General features: G+C 46.7%; 1 protein-coding gene across 1 annotated transcript; it reads right to left on the reverse strand.

The window, feature by feature from the left end:
* Positions 1-1,520: 1,520 nt before the first annotated feature.
* Positions 1,521-3,359, reverse strand: LOC136454036 (U-box domain-containing protein 1-like). Its single transcript, XM_066454586.1, has one exon. The coding sequence runs from the start codon at positions 3,191-3,193 to the stop codon at positions 1,868-1,870; it is 1,326 nt and encodes a 441-aa protein (XP_066310683.1). The 5' UTR covers positions 3,194-3,359; the 3' UTR covers positions 1,521-1,867.
* Between the last annotated feature and the right edge of the window lie 12,084 nt (positions 3,360-15,443).

A 15,443-nucleotide genomic window follows, 5' to 3' on the forward strand; every position in this document is an offset into this window, starting at 1 on the left:
AAGAGCTGAGCATTTGGGTTTTGAGACAGAGCAAAGCTGCAAGTAGTGCGGCTCCTTTCTGACGACAGAAAAGTTGCTGGGGTTACTGTATGATGCAGTAGTCGGGTTGGAGATGACAGATGAAATGGTTATCTGCAGGCAGCCTTTCGCCGAGACGGACTTGCACGTGCCGCACGTTTGATTTAATTTATAAAAAAATACGTATAAAAATTTGTATCTTCAAATGTATTTATTAAAAAAACTAGATTTAAAGATCTTTTTAATAATATTAATTATATAATATAAATATTAATATTTTTTAATATATATTTAGTTAAAATTGTTTCTCGAAAGGAACACAGAGAGGGAGGGAGTAATAAGCTACTAAAGGTGTTTTGGCATCCGGCCGATCTCGTCATTTCATCACCCTAAGAATTGAAAATGACAGCCAAAGATGCAGAGTTGCGGCCACCTGTCCCGTAGGTTGCGGCCGCCTGGATGCAATGAACCTCCAACAAGTGGTAGTCCTAGATTAATACAAGTAGTATAGTCGTACATATTTTTGTTCAGTACGGTGCAACTAGGTAGGGCATGAGCTAGCCAATCTCTACGATTTGTAGTAAGCGGGAAACCATTCGACATGCTCTTCAATTAATTGTATAATTATGCAAAGTTCTTGTGGTTTGGTGTCGCTCTCTATATATTCTTCCAACTTCAACTTGCACGGCGAGGTCTGGCTTTCAACCGGGTAGCGGATAGTCCTCTCGCTGGTTTCAAAGGTAGCTCTTTTCTAAAAATAATAAAAACACTGGCTTAATCTCTAAATTTCGTAAGTAATTTAGTTTAAATCAAAAATTAAGAAACTACTGTGATTTCCTTCTAAAAATGCTATCTATGTGTTGGTGCTCTATTAGGATTTATTTATTTAGATCTTGTATGCTTTAAGTGTAAATAATAAGCATGGCTACAAGCAACAAAGCAATATGAACGTAAAGAAATAAGTTAGCAATAGAGCTATCGTTCTAAGCTTGTGATTTGCCTGAAGAGACCGAAATAGAGTAGTTTGCTATCGTTCAATAGAGATAATAACTTGAGAGAAGAGAGAACAAGGAGAAGTGAATCTGTGATATTAAAGCAATAGAGCTATCCTTTCAATATCACCGAAAAAAAAACGTGACCGCCTCTTTATCTCGAGTGTCTGGCCCATGATGAGGTGAGATTAAAATGGGTCCTATTTGGGAAGATGCCTGTGATGGTGTGATCCCGGCCCAGTCCAGCGTAGGGTCTGCCGACGCCGATGCCACCGCAGGTGACAGACTGACAGGTCAGGTACACTGCATGGGAGTGGGTCAGTGGGAGCTGACGAGATTGCTGAGAAAAATCTCGAGGGGTTGACGGGATCAATCCTAGGATCCTTCCTCGTATAGTGATCTGATTTCCAAATCGATAAAAATGAAGCACCTGCAATTATTGGTGCTATTCAACCTAAATAAGGCTAAAACAGAGAGTAGTTTACAATTTGAATGCGACCATACATTCTGTTTCTCTTTTTTTATATATATTTAAAAAACGAGCTTGGGATTTGCATGAAGAGACCGAAAAAGAGAGAGAGGGGCAGAGAACGGAGATGCTAATGGCCATGGTGAGATACTGAGATCCAAATTTTTTATGATTCGGTTGGTTTAATTTGAAGGTTTGAATGCAGGCAGAGTTTGAACAAATCTTGCACAAACTTGACGACATGCAGTATTCACATCGATCAACAAATGTATTAGACTAGGTATTTTTTTTAGCCAGGCTACGCTACGAACGATGCTACTATTTTTTTGTACAAAGAGGACTAGACGATGAAGTGCACGGTCATCAAACCAGAAACGTCAGCCTTTGACTAGCCGTGCGTGGACGCCGACGCCGGCGACGAGATGTAGGGATCGGACTGCACGAGGCCGTCGAGGAAATCGGAGAGCCGGTGCTCGCGCCTCCTGGCGGCGGGACCGGCGCCCTCGAGCGCGCGCAGCAGCGCCTCTGCCTTGGCCTTACCGCGGGGGCTAGCGGCGCTGTCCTCGGCGAGCTCGCGCACGGTCTCCTCAGCGCCACCGACGGCGACCACCTCAGCAGCGGCCGCCTCGCCGCCGGCGACGACGAGGTTAAGCAGCGCGGCGGCGGCGTTCTCCCTTGCCCTGGGCGTGGCGGCGCCGCCCGGCTCGACGAGGTCGAGGAGGATCCGCACCCCGGACACCCACCGGAACGCCTCGAGGCTCTCGGCGCACCCGGCCACCTGCGCGACCACGGCGGTGGCGTCCTCCACGATGCCGTTCCGCGCGTCCGTCATCACCAGCGCGAAGAGCGCCTGCACGGCGCCGAGGGAGACCAGCGTGGCGCGGCTGGGCGCGTACAGCGCCACGCCGAACAGCGCCTTGAGCGCGTCCTTGGTGGCGCGCGTGCTGGGCTTGGGCGACGCGCGGAGGAGCGCCACCAGCGCCGATAGCAGCGGCCGCCGCGCGCACACCGCCGCGCGGTGGGACTCCCCGCCGCAGAGGAGGCTGTAGACCACGGCCGCCGCGTGGTGCGCGGCGTGGCCGGATCGCAGCGCCGACGTCAGCGCGTCCAGCACGCCGGGAGCCGTCGCCACCTGGTCCCGCGCCGAGATGGAGATGTTGAGGAGCGCGGCCGCCGCGTCCACGGCCGCGGAGGACGCGTGGTGGAGCTGCGAGGCGAGGAGGGGCACCGCGCCCGCGTCCGCCAGCGGCGCCCGGATCTCGGGGTCCGTCTTGGAGGCGAGGCGGATCTCGGACACCGCCGCCGCCGCTGCGGCTCCATCGAGCGTGGCGACGGCGCCGCGCAGGCGGCCCACCAGGACCCGTGCCGTGTGCGCCTTCACTTCCATCGCTGTCGGTGTCGCGGGAGGAGTTGCGCGCAGACAGGGGCGGCGGGTTCGGTTCTGGAGCCGTCTGCGGGAGCTTGGAGTAGAAGGTGGTTTTTGTTGGTTATTTGGTGGCGGATCGCGGCAGGTGGAGTGGTGGGGAAGCACGCACGCGGCACGCCGGGCCGGAAGGCGGCGATGATCAGGATCGAATGGAGTGAGCGGGACGCAATTCCCGCGCGCGCGCGTGTTCTTGAAGCTTTTTTCGTTTTTCCCCCCTGCTTCTGCCTGGTATGTTATTATCTTCGATGGTGTTGGCCTGGTGGGCTCGTGGCTCGTGGCGTTGAACATTTCTACGGCACTTCAACTTTCGGAGCGCACGCCGCCATGTGTTCAGACCTCTTTTTTCCCGTTTCCCTTCCTTTTGGCAAATGCTCAAGGATTCTTGGGAATTTGGATTTTTCGGGACGCATTTGTTCCAAATAGTCGTGTTAAAAGTACATCCACTGGGGTATGTGTGGATATTTTCAGGGGACGGATAATGATCTGTTTGCTTTTGAACTTTGAACTTGGGTGATTCTGACGGCAGGTGGTTGGGAAATTTAAGAGCAGGAGATGTGGAGGCATCAGGCATCCAATGATCCAAGTGTCACTTCACACGGCTGCTATCCTCCAGACCTCCACGCTGATGATCCTGATCGCTGAGGTTCCTCTCCTCAGTAGCCAAGTAGTTGGACCGCCTAATCGTGACAAGGAAGCCGTCACTTGAGTAGGCATTGTTCTACTTCCTGTCCTTCTCTGCGAGCTGCAACCGAAAGAGACAAAAGGAACATGAACAGTAATGGGTAGTACACAGTAAGTGACTGTCGAGGTCGGCGTTGACAGTTGACACCTTGCTGCACTCTGCTTCGATTTTTTTTTTCATTTTTACCCGATTGACCTTCGCGGCTCACCCTGATGTGATCAGTTAACGTGTACTCTGTGACGTTCACGTGTTATTTAACTGACCGAGTCGGACGTAATGCCTAATTGGCAGGTTAATTATTTAACTAGGTTAACTAGGTGCGTTGCCAAGATTACGCTGGGAGTCATGATTGCTGCTGACATGTCTCAGCCTGTTCGTTGGTTGGTTTTTAGACTGATAAATCTGACTAGTGTTAATTTATTGTGAGAGAAAAACACTATACCATAGCTGATAAGCCATGATTGAAATCAACGAGCAAGACTATCTCAAAGTCCCACTGATCGCGTTTTGTGCGCCATGCCGTAGCGTTTACTTTGACCACGGCAATTTTTTAGTTCCATGGACGATTCCACAGCTGATGCTCGTTTCACATGCATGGCTTTCTATTTATGAATGAGAGAGATATATACATATAGATGGGCAAGAGCCGGCACGTCCGATGGGGGTCGTGCCGAAGGCACGCCTTACCCCGCAGGCCGTGACATTCACGCATGCGGGTCTGAACTTCGGCCCAGGCATAATATTATATGTCTTTTTTCGTGTGGTGCCAGCCCGGTTCACATGAAACAACTTAGAAAACATCTCCTCAAATACTTTAATAGTTCAGCTATAGTTTCAAATTTCAATCAACATTCACAGAATAACTTATCAAGTATCAACTCACAGTTTTATATTTTCATTCATCAACTAAGCAGTAAGAACAGATCGCAGAATGACTTAGACAACAAAATGAGCTATTTGTGCAATGCTGCCTCATTAAAAATATTTCTAGGTAAAACTCACCCTTGTGAGAAACTCTAGTCTAGAAAAGAAAAAAGAGTACAGCTAGCTCATAAATTGTACTCCCTCCGGTTCTCTAAAGCAAGTCGTTTTGATGTTGTCTTAAGTCAAATATTTTAAACTTTGACTACAAATAATTTCTTTTGGGTTGAGTTTGAAAATATGAAAGTGATGCAAGTAGATTCATCTCGAAATGTAGTTTCATAAAAGTATATATTGACTATATTTTATAAATATTTTATAGCAAAAAGTAGTGGTCAAAGTCGTTTCTTAAAGACCGTGTCAATGTTCAAAACAGTATTAAGTTATTATAGACCATTGCTCAAATGCAAATGGTACACAAATGAGCAAGTGACAAGTCCACTCTCAACTCACACAAAAGCACAAGTCCACTCTAGTCTCAACCTCAGTCTCACTCTCAATCACCAGCAGTAGCACCACCTTCATCTTCATCAAGATACAAATTCTTTAGTGCTTCTTCAAGCTCTTTGTTGTCAGCAGCTGCATGTTGTTCCCTCTTTTCTCGTAACTCCCAGTCCTTCAAGCAGGTCAACATCTCAACAGTTTCAGGTAACAAGCGTTGGCGCCGTTCTTCAATGATCCTGTCTGACAAGCTAAAACAAGATTCTAAAGAACAAGTAGACACATGAAATGTCAACAAAAGATGCTCGACAATCCTCCGAGGGATATCCCGTGAAGATAGATTGATCGGCATAGGTGCGTATAATCGAGAACAAGAAGGCAACAGAGACACAAGAGTTAGATAGGTTCGGGCTGTCAGCGTAACGTAATACCCTACTCCTGTGGTCTGTTAGATTGTATTGGCTATCGTATGATATCGTGTGTGTTTGGAGAGGGTCCCTGCCTACCTTATATAGTCCGGGAGGTAGGGTTATAGGTCGGTTAGATCTAGGAGATAACCGAAAAGTAATAATAGATTACAGGAATCATGGGATCATACATATCCTAACAGATCTCGTAGTATCTTCAGGATATCTTTTCGGTGTCTTGCAGGACGCACCGAGCAGCGTCGTGCTACGCAAGGCTTTATCTTGTGGGCTGGGCCACCCCTGGGGGCGCAGCCCATGTGGTCTGTTGTGGGTATCCGGGGTTGTACCCCCCATAGCTAGTCCCCGAGCGCCTTGTATCCGTTGTGCAATGCCGTCTTGAGGTTATCCGAGCAGGTGTGAACAAAGCCGAGCAATCAGACTCATGATCCGACCACCGTGATGAGTTGCCGAGCAGTTGTGAACTGTCGTCGAGCAGCTGTGAACCATCGCCGAACAGTTATGAACCGTCGCCGAGCAGCGTATCCCAAGTAAGGCTTGCCATAAGGATATAAGGAGTTCAAGTTCAAAATTGAAAATTTCCTCATAGTGGACCAAGTGTGCCCACTTAGAGTCCAACCATGAGAAAGGGAGATAGACTTCTTCAACTTCAAGAGGCGTGGAGTCGTCTAAATTAAAACAAACACACTCACCGCAAGGTAAAGTGTGCCCACTTAGTCCCCAAGCCTAACAGTAGGTGACGTGGTCACGTGGTGCCAGGGTCTAAAGTAGAAGAAAAGCAGAAGACCAGCCGAGCAAGCAGCCAGTCCCCGGACGTAGCATTGAAATGAGAAAAACACATTCACCACAAGGTGAAGTGTGCCCACTTAGTCCCTGAGCCTGACAGTAGGTGACGTGGTCATGTGGTGCCAGGGTCTAAAGTAAAAGAAAAGCAGAAGACCAGCCGAGCAGGCAGGCAGTTCCTAGGCATAGTAGAGTCAAAAAAATCAAAAAGCTTGCCAATGTCATCTGGCATGTGTGTATCAAAACCCCAGATATGCTGCCCAAGATCAGCACCCTGATCCCGAACAGCATGGAGCAGCTTCATAGCACACTGATGAGACATAGCAAGATTCGATCACCAAGGAAGTCCTCAGCTTAGCTAGCGTCGCTTGCATGAAGAATTCAAACACTGAGGAGTCCCTAGCTTAGCTGGCGAAGTCCAAGCACCAAGGAGTCTCCGGCGTAGCTAGCGATGTCCGAGCACCGAGGAGTCCCCGGCATAGCTAGCGATGTTCGAGCACCGAGGAGTCCCTGGCATAGCTGGCGATGTCCGAGCACCAAGGAGTCCCTGGTGTACGTGACGATGTTCGAGCACCAAGGAGTTCTTGGTGTAACTGGCGATGTCCGAGCACCGAGAAGTCCTCAGCGTAGCTGGCGATGTCCGAGCACCGAGAAGTCCCTGGTGTAACTGACGATGAAGCAATAGACAATCCGACCAGTTGGTTGGCGAAGAAACATGCACCGAGCAGCCCAACCAACTAGTCGGCGGTGAAGTGACAGAATGCCGAGGAGTCACTAGCTTAGCTGGTGAGCCCCAGCGTAGCTGACGAAGAAGCAACGGACAATCCGGCCAGTTGGTTGGCGAAGAAACATGCACCAAGCAGCCCAACAAACTAGTCGGCGGTGAAGTGATGGAACGTTGAGCAAGAGTGAGTGCCAAGCAATCCGACCAACTGGTTGGCGGTGAAGTTCATCTGATAGGTGGTCCGACCACCCAGACGATGATCATCTTGTCCAGTCCCTGAGCGTAGGCTCGTTGTCTGAGTCGTGCCTCTATGAAACAAATGTGTAGAATAGGTAGTATATGATGTAAAATATATGAACTCAGTGATGAAGGCAACAGAGCGGAGTAGATAAACATTATGTTTGTATGAAGTGTTCATATTTTAAATATGAGTAACTTCCTACCAGTTGGTTCTGTATCGCATCACCAGCCCCAACTAGCCCAAACTCTATAACACGAAGTGGCTGGCACCCGTGTACGCGTAAGAGCACAGGCGTCGCCGAGAAGCCACTACCGACCACCCATAACGCAGAGGGTTGGTGCTCATGCACGTGTAAGAGTGAGACTGAGAACAGGGCCGCTTCTGGATAACACAAGTGAGAACGTGGCTGTCGATAAAAGATGCTCGACAGTCCTCCGAGGGGTATCCCATGAAGGAAGATTGATCAGTGGAGGTACACGTAATCAGGAACTGGATGGTGACACAAAGCACAAAGACAATGATTTAGATAGGTTCGGGCCGTCTGATCGACGTAATACCCTATGTCACGTGTCTTTGGTGTATTATATTGATTGTGTATCAGATTTGATATATCATCTAGTGGGCCCCTGCCTCTTCTTATATACTCTGGAGGGGTAGGGTTACAAGAAAAATATCCTATTTGGTATTATCCTATTGTAGCCTTGCGGTACATGTCGACCAGTGTCGTGCGCCACATGCCTTGATCTTATAGGCTAGGGCACCTCTAATGGTGCAGCCCATGTCTTATCTTGTGGATACCGGGGGTCATATCCCCCACAACTAGTCCTCGAGCGCCTTGTATCCTTCGAGCAACGTTGTCTTGAACAAGTTCGAGCAGTTTGACGTGAAGACGATCAGTTTAACTAGTGATCCGAGTAGTGGAAGTCAAAACTGACCAGTTTAACTGATGGCCTGGGTAGTGAAAATTAAAGCCGACCAGTTTAACTGGTGATCTGGGCGGTGATAGTCAATACCAACCAGTTTAACTTGTTAGGAGACCTCGGACTTAGCTAAGTAAGGCTTGCTAGAAGGATGTAAGGGGCTTAAGATAAATTTTGAAAATTCTTCCACTTAGGAGAAGTGTAGCTACTTAGACTCCATCAATAAGGAGGGTAAATCAAGAAGTAAGCACTACATTCATTGCCAGGTGAAGTGTAGCCACTTAGTCTTCGAGCCTACTGGAAGATGAAGAATGAATCTTGTAGCAGGGTCAAAGAAAAGAAGCCTGAAAGCTTGCCGATGTCATCTGACATGCGCGTATCAAGACCCCAGATGTGCTGCCCAAGATCAGCACCCTAATCCGAATAGCATGGAGCAACTTGATAGAACATCAATGAGACATAGCAAGATCTGACCACCAAGGGAGTCCCCAACGTAGCTGGCGACTCTTGCACGAAGAATCCAAGCACCGAGTCCCCGACGTAGCTGGCGATGCTTGCATAAAGAATCCAAGCACCAAGGAGTCCCTAGCGTAGCTGGTGACGTGTGCACGTTGAATTCGAGCACCGAGGAGTCCATGGCGTAGCTGGCGACACGTGCACGTTGAATCCGAGCACCGAGGAGTCCACGGTGTAGTTGGCGAGACGTGCACGTTGAATTCGAGCATCTAGAAGTCCCTGGCATAGTTGGCGATGAAGCCCATGCAATGAGTACTCCAACGAACTGGTCGGCAGCGAAGTGAGCATTGAGTAGAAGTGATCGGTGAATAGTTCGATCAACTGGTCGGCGACGAAGTCCATAAACCTAGCGGTCCGACCAGTTGATCGGTGGAGAAGTCCGAGCACCAGGTGGTCCGACCACCTGGACGATGATCCTACAATACAAATATGTAGAACGGGTAGTACATGATGTAAAATAAAATATATGAACTCCGAAGAAGAATCAGCAATGGTGATGAAATAACGTATGCAGCTCGGCGATCAGTTGGTGTGAACACTTAGTGTTATTCTGAAGATGTGTTTATATTTAATATAAATCGCCCGACCAGTTAGTGTGTAGCTGAGTCTCCAGCCCTAACTAGCCTATTAACCATAATGCGGAGCGCAGGGCCCGTGTGCATGTAGGAAGAACAAAGCGTCGCCAAGGAGCCACTGCCAAGCACCCATAACACAGAGGGCAGACACTCGTTCACGTGTAGGGAGAAGCCAGAGACAGGGCCGTCTTTGGGGACATCCGAGCGTCATGACTGTATGGGGATTTGCCTTAGAGTTAGTTGTATGTCATCTTTAAGATGGTATACATAGAGAAAATAGCTCAAAGAAACATCATGACGATATATGAAGATTAGAGAATATTTAGAAGAATATTAAAGCATGACTTAGCTTTAGATAGAACATATAGTCGGTGGCATATGGCGTTATCTGTTCGGCATCGATGAATTTGTCCAACCTTCATGCTTTCCATACTGTCGTTATGGCGACGGTCGTAGTCATCATGGCGCCATTTTTCACGGCGATCATCATTGCGACGTGGCAGTTGGTCAAAGCGAGTAGTCCAGGTGGCTTGCTTAGCGGCTCTGGTGGGAGAGTGGAGTCGTAGTAGATTGATTCTGTCACTGAGTTGCCACCGTATGGTGGAATCAAGGTCTGCCATCTAGCTTGCCATGGGATCAAGCATACACCCCTACCTAGCGCGTCAACTGTCGACAAAAGATGCTCAGCAGTCCTCCGAGGGGTATCCCACGAAGGTAGATTGATCGGTAGAGGTGCGTGTAATCGAGAACAAGAAGGCAACAGAGACACAAGAGTTAGACAGGTTTGGGCCGTTAGCGCGATGTAATACCCTACTCCTATGGTCTATTGAATTGTATTGGCTATCATATGATATCATGTGTGTTTGGAGGGGGTCCCTACCCACCTTATATAGTCCGGGGGGCAGGGTTACAAGTCGGTTAGATCTAGGAGATAACCGGAAAATAATAACAGATTACAGAAATCATGGAATCATACGTATCCTAACAGATCTCATTGTATCTTCAGGATATCTTCCCAGTGTATTGCGTGATGCGCTGCCCTAGGGGCGCAGCCCATGTGGTCTACCATGGGTATCCGGTGTCGTACCCCCATAGGAACTGACATAATACCTTTTGCCATTATAGATAGGATTGGATATGTTAGTTTGTGGTCACGCCGCCAAAGAAGTATGTCAAAATCATTCTTATAAGAAGTGACATTGTCATTGTCTAAATAGACTGAGAGTTCAGAAGTAGGAGAGGTAGAAGAAGATGAAGTGGTGATAGGGGAAGGACCAAAATCACCTGCTCCTCCAAAGATTCATCCCCAAGCTTGTTTTCTCTTACCTATATGGTTTGATGGCTATGTAACCCTTTGAGACCTAGCCGCACCATATTTGCTCTCATATTTGTTAAACAATTTATATAATTTAGTTTTCACATCAGCATAGTATGAATTATACTAAGTACCAGTGCTTTCAGCAAGTAATTGTAGAACCCTATGAAAACCTCTCATCTTAATTATAGGATTAAGAATGAATGCATATGAGTATAACAAAGGATGTCCTGCCAGTATTTAAGGAATTTAAGCTTCATAGGATACACAATATTTCTAAGATTCTGATATCTTTCACATGCATTCAAATGAGATGCAATCTTCAAAACATGCTACAAAACAAGTGGACTAGTGGGATAATAAACACTAGATAAAATAACAGTGCAGTCATAAAAGAGTTATAGGAACTCCAATATCTTCTCAGCAACATACTAGTGATTTAGAGACAACAGTGTAGTTCCATAATTTGAATTAATGAACACAGAAAAAACTTCACTATATGGAACCAAGTGATTCAACATAAGATTAGTAGCATTCCATCTAACATCCATATCCAAGCCAAACTTTCTAGGTCTAACACCCTTAGTAGTACAGTAGTTCTTGAACATAGCAATTCTTTGATTAGAGGAATTCAATAAATTAATTGTAGTTCTAAAATCTTCTAGGTAAGATTTCAACCTCTTTAGTCCAGATTTAACAATCAGATTAATTATATGACGAGCACAATGTTGATGCACATGACTATACTTATGTTTATTTGGATCTAAAGGCTCAGGTGAAGTATCAGCACCCAAATAACCAACAAACATGGGTGTCAAAGTTTCCATAGCCTTAGCATTAGAAGAAGCATTATCTAAAGTGATAGCAAAAATCTTATCAATCAGACCAAACTTCTCAACCGTAGCAGCAACTCTTTCAGCAATGTTTTCACCAAAATGTTTCACTTCAATCAACCTAAGACCAATAACATTTTTCTGCAACTCCCAATCAGCATTCACATAGTGAGCCACAACGCTAATGTAGTCCTCCTTAGCATTACCAGACCAAATGTCTGAAGTCAAAGCAACAGATGAAGCAACAGACAACATAGAATTCTTAAGTGTATCACGACGTTCAGTAAATAGCTTACCAAGATCTTTAGTGGTGGTCCTTCTAGAACACTTAACAAACCTAGGGTTATGAGCCTTAACAGTATAGTCCTCCCAGGCCTCGGTCTCACCTATACCAAATGGAAGGTCAAACCTAGCAATCAATCGACATAACTCAGATCGAGGAATAGCAAGATTATAGTCCTAGTTATGCAAAGAACCATCAAGATTAAAAGCAAACCTAGACTGAACCCTAGTAGCATGATCAGTCTTTTCTCTATAAGATTTTTGGTGCCTAATCAAATGACCAGTACCAGCAGCAGATTTAGCACTCAATGTGGCCTTACACATTCTATAGATAGCTTGTGTTAGAATCTTGTTACCATTCACCACCTCATAGATCTCTTCAAAAATCAATTCAAACATCAGATTTACGCTTATCGATAGAGGAGGTTGGAGTATCATTAGTACTGTTGGTGTTGGAGGCCACTGGCATCCCTATTGCCGTCGCCGCCACCCCTGCACCACCGCCATCCAGATCGATCAGAGCAGAGAGATCGACAAAGCCCTACCGCGACTAGGTCCTCATTGCCGATTATAGGATAAATGCCATCGTCATCCGCCATGGCACCCTCAACCATGGACGGCAGATCTCCAGCACCGTTCTTCAATGTCCGCACGATCGCCTTGCCTGATCTATGCCACAACTAGACGATGAGGCATCGACAACTGACCTACAGAAATAGGGGAAGGATGAACAGATCAGAGACAGAGGGCGAGGGTTAGGGTTACCTGCGCAACCGGAGCCCGGCGTCGGAGAAGACGAGGGCCATCCAGAGGCAATGACACACCGATTAGCACAGAGGGCTAGCGACGGCGGAGGGACAGACAGGGACACGAACTCACATGGCCACCGAAAGGGTACAGGAGAGATAGGGAGAAGGGAGGTGACAGGAAGAGGATCAGGGAACTAAGGGTGAGGTATGGGAGCGACAACGAGGTCACCAGAGTCGGGGACGATGGTCGATGGATGACGGGAACGGTCAGAGTCAGAGTGCAAGCAAGAGCCAAGAGGTGAAGGCGAGACTGCGAGAGAGAGGCACCACGGTGGGGGAGGGGGATTTGTGATTTAGGGTTTCGGGGTGGGAGCGAGGAGCCACGGCGCCGGCTTATATATGGAGCGGGGGGGGAGGGGTGCGACGGGAGCTGGGCTGGGCCAAATGAGGCCATCAGGGGGAGGCAGGGAGCCGCTGAGGACACCGGGCCGCCACCGGGCCTACTGTTGAGGAGCGGGTCATACTGTGCCAGCCCACGTGCCTAGGGTGAGGCCTAGGCACGGCCTGCTCCTCTGGACCTTGCCAGGCCGGGCCCGCTGTCCACCGAGCCGGGCCAAAAAAGGGCCTCATGCCGAGCTTACGGGCTCAGGCTTATATATATACACGTATTTGCCTCTGGTAGCATTGGATTTAAATACCAGCGCGTAATAGCACCAGCTTTTGTTTTTGTTTGTTTTCCGTGGAGGTGGAGCCTAAGCCTACCTTGTTCATGGCTAGTTGGCCCGCTCCATAACAACCGTGGACGTCATGAGTGATGCATATTATGACGTCGACTTATCCCATTGTGTACATGTCATGTCTGCCCATCGAACAAGGCAGTGTTTGATCCAGTGACTTAAAAATTTAGGAGGTGTCACATGAGGATATCGTATGAGGTGTTCGAATACTAATAAAAAATAATTTATAGAATTCGTCAGTACTTTACGAGATGAATTTATTAAGCCTAATTAATCCATCATTAGCATATGTTTACTGTAGCACCACATTCTAAAATCATGGACTAATTAGGCTTAAACATTTCGCTCGCAAATTAGTCACAAACTGTGCAATTAGTTTCATAATTAGTCTATATTTAATACTCCATGCATATGTCCAGACATCCGATAGGACAACGACTAAAATTTAGGAGGAGGAACCAAACACCCCCTAAATTCCCTGTCTGAATCTATTAGCACTAAAATTAGCTAACTAATATCTAAAAGCTGCTATTTTTTAGTTATCTAATTTTTAGTAGGAGGCTATTTCTGCTAATAGGTGGTTTGACCGTGAGTTGAAGGTGTATATGAACTATTAGCACCTATTATCAATCTAAAACTACTAATAGAACTAATAGTTAGCGGCTCTTCAGTTAATAATTAGCATGTTTATTAGCAACTCTATTTAGATCCACTAGTTCTAATTTTAGTTACTTATTTGTAGTGCTAATGGATCAAACACATCCTTAAAATAAATAAACTTTGGTCATATCTAAAAGAAAAAGACTATTGCATGGCTGCAGTTATATGTGTATATATGCCGATTGGCCCAGCTGAAGCATGAGCCCATTGCCGTAAACTGGAGGCCCTTTCAATGTTTCCAGCCCGTATCGTCGCCTGCTGCATTGGCGTTCCATCCGCCTTGCGCTCAGTGCCTCAATAGCTTTTCGCTTCTTCCGCGGCACACTCATGGTCACGGCACGGTATGTATCTGATCAGTACAGTTTGATAGACGTTTATATATATTTCTATATTTTTTATAAAACATAATAGTCGATAATTTGGAGAAGTTTGATTTTTCTTATGAACCACAATGTAGATTTAAGGAAGGATAAAACTAAAACGACTTACAACTTAAAACAGATACGATATGTAGGTACGTAATTGAACTGGAATTAGGAGCGACAGCTCCGGATCCAAAGAAAACTGAAGACAACATCCTCGCCGAAAAAAACGCTTGAGTTCTAAGACAAGGGTAGTCTTTTCCGATGTATTCTGGACATAATTAATTTTTGCATTGCGCGATAAAAGCCTGATTGGACGCAGGAATTTCATATGAAAAACAATGAAACGGAAAAGAAAAAAAAATCCTCCACTCTAAACGTGGCCTAAACATTATGTCCTTTTATTACCACGGATGCCAGATAGATCCGAAACTTACAAAAAGGATCTATTTGTCAAAAAAAATCTAAAGAATCTAATATACGACATTTTTATAAAACTTATTAATTAATTTCTGGATGAGAAAATAAACTAAATTAGCTTTTTTGAACAACACCACTCTCTTTTATTTAAGGGATAATTGTCTGTTGGGCATCTAAAGTGATGGTTCTTTGCTGACGGACACCCACTTTGGATCATTTTGACAGAAGACACTCTGGTTCGGTGAAATTAGGTCACAGGACACCGCGGGCCGGTTGAGCAGAGAGAACAGCGGTTAAATGACATTCTTGCCCCTGACGCTTTCTATGTTCTCTCTTCTCAACCGGCTGCAACCGGTTCACGGTATCCTGTAGCCTAATTTTATCGAACCAGAGTATCTTCTGACAAAATGCTGCAAAATAGATGTCCGCCGTCGCTTCCAAATGAACAATTGTCCCTTTATTTAACTAGCAGCATGTTCGGTTGGCTGGTTCGTATCGTTGCTGGTTTGTGAAGAAGTACTGCTGGTTGGTTTGTGTGAGAAAAAAATACTGTTCCAGCTGAAAATATACGATCGTTTATGATAAGGTACAGCCAAACGAACAGGCTGTGTAGAAGAGTTGTAAGCGTTCGGTGGACTCAAGAGTCAAGAACCAAACATGCCGACGCCTATGTCAGCATGGATAGCACCACGACCCGTGCTACTGCAAGTCTGCAACTATCTCTCTATGTGCATCAGTTGGGCCAGGCGCTTCCGTACTGGGCCCCAAGCCCGGAGCCACATTCATTCATTTCCTTTCGGTGGGATGAATTGAAAGGCCAGCCACCCAGCAAGCCCAGCTGGGCCGGCAGTTCTTGTTGCGGTGTCCCGCTCGCGCAACAGGTGCCGCGCCCGCAGGCCAGCTGGAAACCGGGAGATCCAGTACACGTCCGGACGCCACGCAGGCCAAGCCC

The sequence above is a fragment of the Miscanthus floridulus genome, chromosome 5 (genome assembly GCF_019320115.1).
Source record: "Miscanthus floridulus cultivar M001 chromosome 5, ASM1932011v1, whole genome shotgun sequence".
Classification (NCBI taxonomy): Eukaryota; Viridiplantae; Streptophyta; class Magnoliopsida; order Poales; family Poaceae; genus Miscanthus; species Miscanthus floridulus.